General features: G+C 37.5%; 1 protein-coding gene across 1 annotated transcript in view; it reads left to right on the top strand.

Annotated features, from left to right (window-relative positions):
* Nucleotides 1-7,365, top strand: part of LOC106868465 (ATP-binding cassette sub-family C member 5) — a 74,543-nt gene that overhangs the window by 35,058 nt on the left and 32,120 nt on the right. The window contains exons 11-14 of the mRNA XM_052970999.1: nt 484-591; nt 1,438-1,585; nt 3,906-4,009; nt 5,349-5,420. Of these exons, the coding sequence (XP_052826959.1) occupies nt 484-591; nt 1,438-1,585; nt 3,906-4,009; nt 5,349-5,420 (432 nt within the window). The remainder of the gene's footprint in view (nt 1-483; nt 592-1,437; nt 1,586-3,905; nt 4,010-5,348; nt 5,421-7,365) is intronic.

Here is a 7,365-nt window from a genome sequence, read left to right as displayed (position 1 = left end):
GATAGAATGCTTGGCTGATTCTGTTGTGTAGAATTGGGAATGTGATATTATGTATGGGGGGGGCATCTTGAGAGAAGTAACTGAAATGCACTAATAACTTTAACGATGATGATGATGATGATGATAGTGATTTGCCAGTGGTGGTGGTGGTAGTGGTGGTGGTGGCAGTAGTGGTGATAATGATGAGGATGCCAAGGGTGTAGAGAAAAACGATGATGATGATGATGATGATCATGTGAAGGGGATGATCAAGATAGCAATGATGGTGGTGATGATTATGATCATCATCGTCATAATCCACATCATGAACTTGATGATGAGGAGGAGGATGATGAGGAGGATGCAGAGAATGGGAAGGATGAGGATGGTGGTGGTGATATAATCAAATTGTATATTTTGAATCTACAGCAACCGGCGCCCAAGTCATCCACCATAGATACAGTTTAGTCATCCTTTCTCTGCTTCTTGTCTTCTTCTTCACAGGCATTTACAATGGTCACTGTGCTGAACAGCCTACACTTTGCATTAAATTCTCTCCCATACGCATTCAAGTCATTGGCCGACGCCATCGTTGGTATTAAAAGATATCAAGTAAGTCAATCGGATGTAATATTAGCATTTTTTTACTGTGTTTAAATTTGTGAAAGTGCTCCAACATGGCCAGAGTCATAATGGTTCAAGCCTATGCTATTATGGAGAATTTGATCTTTAAATAATAGTGATGATAAAGGGTAAAGACCCCTTTTGGTCTGAGTTTCTATCCTTTCAAGACCGTAATACAAGGGTGAGTCAAAAAGTAATGCCATTTTGTTTAGGACAGGTATAATTACCAACACAGGAACATGTATCATACATCAAAATGAAGCTGGTCCTCTGTGAATCACATCCCTACTTCTCAACAGAGTCACCGTTTCTCTCAATAGCAATGTTCCACCTTTGAATGAGAGCATGTATCCCTGCCCCATAAAATTCTGTTGACTGTTCTTTGAGCCACTTCTTCATTACAGCTTTCACTTCCTCATCAGACTATCATCTCTTCGGCCCCATGAAAGAGGGTTTGAGAGGCAAACATTATTCCAGTGACGAAGAAGTGAAAACTGTAGTGAAGAAGTGGCTCAAAGAACAGTCAACAGAATTTTACGGGGCAGGGATACATGCTCTTATTCGAAGGTGGAACATTGCTATTGAGAGAAACAGTGACTATGTTGAGAAGTAGGGATGTGATCCACAGAGGACCAGCTTCCTTTTGATGTATGATACATGTTCCTGTGTTGGTAATTATACCTGTCCTGAACAAAATGGCATTTTTTTTGACCCACCCTCGTATATCTGTATATATATATATGTGCATGTACGTGTGTTTGTGTGTATGGATGTAGACATATACACACATTATTGTATTTATTATGCAGTGATATGCATTATTTTCTCTTTGAGGACCTTCTACTGCTTGAGACGATTGAAAGTAATCCCAGCGACACTTTACAGGATCAAGAAATGGTTGTTTTTGACAAAGTTACATTAAACTGGAATGTCACCGACAGCAGTGCTCTTGGTAATGAAGTGACCTTCTCCAAGATCGATGGTGAGTATTTATCAGTGTATTCTTTTATTCTTTTATCCTTTTATTTGTTTCAGTCATTTGACTGTGGCCATGCTGGAGCACCGCCTTTTTCGTCAAACAAGTCGACCCCTGGACTTATTCTATTGGTCTCTTTTGCTGAATTGCTAAGTTACGGGGATGTAAACACGACATCAGTTGTCAAGCGATGGTGGCGAGACAAACACAGACATGCAAACACACACACACACACACACACACACACACACACACACACATATATATACGATGGGCTTCTTTCAGTTTCCATCTACCAAATCCACTCACAAGACTTTGGTCAGCCTGAGGCTATAGTAGAAGGCACTCACCCAAGGTGCCACACAGTGGGACTGAACCCAGAACCTTGTGGTTGGTAAGCTAGCTACTTACCACACAGCCACATGCATATCTTATATTGGATTCTAATGTTGGCACAAGGCCAGCAATTTTAAGGCTAGGATAAGTTGGTTACATCAACCCCAGTTTTCAACTTATCTATAATACTGCAATAAAAAAACTTAAAGTCATAAAATTAAGTCAAGTAGAAGCAAACAGTGGTAAGATATGTCTTAACTGAAGTTATCAGAAAGGCATAAATAATTTCTAAATATAATAGTAATAACTTATTGTTTCCATTTATAATCATAATGCAATAAACTTTAATTAAATAAATGAATAAAAAGCAAATCCAGAACAATATGGAAAGAGAAAATATCATAATACAAACTATATCCATTCATCTCTTAAGAAAATTTATTTCAATCCTTTTGTCCTCTGCATTCACATTTCGCTACCAATGTAGCATTTCTGTTCATATACAAGCATCATTCAATCTGTCTTTCACTCAGAGAGAGAGAGAGAGAGAGAGAGAGCGAGAGAGTGAGAGAGAGAGAGAGAGAGAGAGAGAGAAAGAGAGAGAGAGAGAGAGACCCTTTATTACCAACAGAGGTAACAGCACTCTGAACTTTCTCTGTCCTTTTTCTATTCTAGTGACTATAGTTTCAGAGCATCCTCCTCCACTGTTAATTAAATCACCAAGGTAACACAAACTATCCACCATCTTGAGGGAGTCTCCACGTTATTTGAGAACTTTTGTTTCCTGTTTCCTTACTGTATATTACCGTTCTTTTGTCACCTTCGCCATAGAATGCTTATTACAAAATGGGTCTGACAAATTATATTGATGAAATTTACTACTTTTTAATTCTTTTTACGTTTCTAACTTTGCAATTTCCGCCCAAAAATCGTTGGATGATGATGAAGAGGATAATATTGATTATGATGACAATTCAGAAGAATTAAACCCAACTTCACCCACCTAATTACACAAGTCTGCATTATTTTCTATGTTTTAAGTGTCTCCATAACCTTTTAAAGCAATTTTTTACTCTGATTTCAGATCTGTTATTAGTTTTTCTCCATCACGTCTAGTTTTTCTGTAACAAAGCTTTATTTTTTTCTCCACATTATGGTATCAGAGAATCAGATGACAGTGATTATCTAATTTGCTTTGCCCAACAAAATAGATTTCTATAAACTAATGCTGACCTAATATACGTAAAAGTAAGATAACAACCAATGTAAAGTTTATTAAACAGTTGTTGGCAACTCTGACACATGACGTGACCTTGAAAAGTTGTGTGCCAGATTGCTAACTGATGCTTTAATAGTTCCAGAGGTCAGTTGTCGGTGGTATTTATTTATAAACTGCATTTAAAATTAGTATTTATAGATGTAAGAATATGAACAATTCAGACATATTCTGCTACATTTGTGGTAGATACAATGTCATTTAGCAGAGACAGAATATAACTGATCTTGGCAAAAATCTATTCTTCATTTATTTTGGTTTTAAACTCGGCGATAAAGACAAACCTTGGACTCCACACAAAGTATGTTGCACTTGTGTGGAAGGGCCGAGTCTCTGGAAAGCCAGTAAGCAAAAAGAAATGTCCTTTAGAATACCAATGATGTGGTGAGAGCCGAGTAACCATGCCGATGATTGTTATTTCTGCGTTACTAAAGTTGATGAGTACAGGGCAAAAAAGAAACAATTTTTTTAGAGTCCTTAGGTTTTAAAGTTCCTTTTATCAATGTTTCTAGACTAGCTCAGCCTTATCATTAGGATATGGAGTGGTGTCACTTTCAATGCTGCCTATTAGCATTGCTACCCTGTAACAAACATATTAGACTTGTTTAATATATCCATGAACTTTGTTGTGTTACATTCTGATGTTAGAAAGGGTTGACATTGTTTGATTTGAACAAGTTTTTTTCTTTTCTTTTCTCTTTATTCAATTGTTAGATAAACTGTCTGGAAATGGAGTTACCAAAGCAGAAGAAACATTCTCTTTGATGGACTCTACACAGCAAACAACTTTAAAAGACATCAGCTTTACCTTACAGAAAGTGAGTAACAAAAGCAAATATCTTAGAATGTTTTTGGTTGAAAACCTTTATTGTTTTTTTACTTATGTCTAACTGCTATTACTTTATTATTTACAATGGATGAATAGTTTTTTTTTTGTTACCACAATGTTTTGGCTGGTGTACTCTTCAGCCTTCATCAGGTGTTCTGTTGGAATTTCAATCCCCAACCCTTTATCTGACTAATGGGGTTCACTGTTCTCATTCCTAAGGTATGTTGCTGTTGTTATTTTTCTGTTATTATTTTTCAAGTCCCTGTCTGGGATTGAACTTATCGTATAGCATAGTGGATAAGAGTGCAGGCTAGTAACTCAGATTCTAAGTTCAATCCCAAGGGTTGGGGATTGAAATTCCACCAGAACACCTGATGAAGGCTGGAGAGTACATCAGCCAAAACATTGTGGTAACAAAAAAAAAAATAGATGAATAAACAGCTATTCATCCATTGTAAATAATGTACATAATTCCTCATCCCCAAAATATAGAACGGTGCAAGCTGGTGGAACCGTTAGCACGCCAGGCAAAATGCATGGTGGTATCTCGTCTGCTGTTACGTTCTGAGTTCAATTTCCGCCAAGGTCAACTTTGCCTTTCATCCTTTCAGGGTCGATTAAAAAAGTACCAGTTATGCACTGGGGTCGATGTAATCAAATTAATCCCTTTGTCTGTCCTTGTTTGACCCCTCTATGTTTAGCCCCCCTGTGGGCAATAAAGAAATAAATATAGAATAGTGCAATTACTGTCTAAAATGTCCTTTTACCTTTGTATCCATCCTTTCCATGACAGCCACTACTGATTTCATTCATATCCTTCTCTCATTGGATCTCTCTCTCTCTAATATCTTCCCCTGATGTCCACCTCTCTCTTTGTTCTCTGTCTTTACCCCAAAACTCTCCTCGGGTATTTCTCTCTGTCGTATTTCTCTTGGATATCCACTCCTCCCCATGATATCCACCTCTCTCTTATACCTCTGCCTGATATTCACGTCTCTGTTTGCATTTCATCTTTTCTTGATATCACCTTGCTATTATCTCTCTCACTGATATCATCTCTTTCTATGGTATCCATCACTTCTTCATATTTCTCTCTGATATCTCTCTTTCAAAACACTTCCCAGTATCCATCGTTCAAGCCTTTCTCATTGTCAGTAACGTTTTAATGAAGTGAAAAGAGTAAAACTCTTCTGGAATTGAAACAATGTCACAAGATTTAACTTCTCAAGAACTAAAATCTTCTCTGTTGCCATTTCTTGAGGTGCTCCCATGATTTACTGTGTCTCTGTATTTCTTTTTATTTAATCAAATTATTTATTTTTATTCAGGGGGAAATGATTGGAGTCTGTGGCAGTACTGGATCTGGGAAAAGTTCCCTTCTTTCTGCAATTCTTGGGAGAGTAAGTATATAAAATATAATTCTCTGAATTTACCAAATTTTATTGCAAGAAATAAAAAATGGCTTCAACTTTGTATACTTCGTTATTTACCAACACATATTCTGTGAAGTAATTAACATAATGTATTACACGGTGAATGGTTGTGTTCTTTAATATAATTCATTTTAACCATAACAGCTAGACCCATGCTGGAGCGCCACCTATTGTACTAACTCTTCTCTGTATTGGTGTTATCTCTGCTGCTGTAGATCCTGAGCAGTTCATTTTGTGGTTGTTTCCTTATATTTAATATAACTAATTTGGATATGTATGGAGCTTAATCTAACTTGGCTCTAGACAAGATTGAGCAGAGAGCTGGATTCAGACTCAAGAAAGAATACATTTAGCTTTTATCATTTAAATGTCCAAGCATGACCTTTGACTCTTGGTACCTCCCATTTTTGTTCCTTACTGTTGGCTATTTGGAGCAAGACTGCACCCTGCCACAATCTTCCATATAATGGCACAGTGCTCCCACCAGTATTCCAGCCAAAAGTGATTTTAGGATTGTAAATGTTCCTAGTAACCCAGATTTGTTTCAAACTTGGTTTATTTATCCTTTGAAGAATTGTCATTGTATTTCCGCTTGGTTGTTAAATTCTGAGCTACTGGGAGATCAGAGATGAGAACATTGGGCCAACTTGTTTAACCCCTATTTCTGTCGTAATACATTCATTTTGTTTCATTTAATTTTGAAAATAATGAAGAATTTAGTAAAATAACTTGTTTTTTTTATAAAGCTGATATTTTGAACCTAAATTAACGACTCCTCCCTGTTGGACTCACAAGAGATACAATCTGCAATGAACAAGTCCACATCTTCAACCCAGGGGTCTTGCACAGAGTAAATATGCCCAGTATTGAGTATAATCCTGCTGAAATTGCCATTATGCTGGGTGGGACATGGGACCTGTATGGAAGATCCTACAATCCCCGAGGTTGTGCTTTGCAATAAACTGTTATTGCATAGGGTGACCAAAGCTATAAAATTTTTATGAAATGAGACTGAATGAAGTTTGAGCCTGATCGCGCCATTTTTCTTTCTGGCGTTACAGTGTAAGCATGGCCGCTCCACTAGCAATGGGCACCAAAGAAGAACCAAGAGTAGTGATCCGATTTCTCTGGCTGGAAGGTGTGTCTGGTGCTGAAATTCATTGGAGGCTTTTAGCACAATACGGGGACAGTATAGAGGTGTGTATGAGTAGATAAAAGTGGCCGGACAAGTGAAACGCACGATGAGGGAGCAGGACACATGTCAACCTCTGCCACTTAACAGATGATTCAGCAAGCTTGAGAGATGGTAATGGTAAACCGATTCACCATTACCATCTCTCAGATCATTGTTCTTTGTTCTTCTTTGGTGCACATTGCTAGTGGAGCAGCCATGCTTACACTGTAAAGCCAGAAAGGAAAACAACATAATCAGGTTCAAACTTCAATCATGTGACAACAATAGTACCAATTATAATCACAGAGGAGCAGAAGGCAGGGTGACAATAATAAATATATGTTATAGCCAAAGTGCAGATAATTTTTGACTTCCCCTCATACACACACACACACACAATTTATATGTACAGCCTTACATGTTCATCAAAAGACTCTGGTTATCAGAAATGTGTGTGTGTGTGTTATCAAGAACCTGATAACCAGAGGACTGCAATTGACAGTTTGTAATGTAGTACAACTTATGCATAATCAGCAACTAAGTGCATTTATATAAGCAGATTGCATGTGCATGATATGCTCGTGAAAGAAAGATAACTTGAAACCAGGTTGTTTTGGTTTCCCTTGTTTGCCGAGCTGCTAAGTTATGGGGACATAAACACACCAACATCAGTTGTCAAGTGATGGTGGGGGAAGAAACACAGACTCTCAAATACATACATACATGTATATATATATA

Source organism: Octopus bimaculoides, chromosome 10, assembly GCF_001194135.2.
Source record: "Octopus bimaculoides isolate UCB-OBI-ISO-001 chromosome 10, ASM119413v2, whole genome shotgun sequence".
Classification (NCBI taxonomy): domain Eukaryota; kingdom Metazoa; phylum Mollusca; class Cephalopoda; order Octopoda; family Octopodidae; genus Octopus; species Octopus bimaculoides.
The sequence above is the reverse complement of the archived record's forward strand: the minus strand, read 5'-3'. Positions and strand labels throughout refer to the sequence as shown.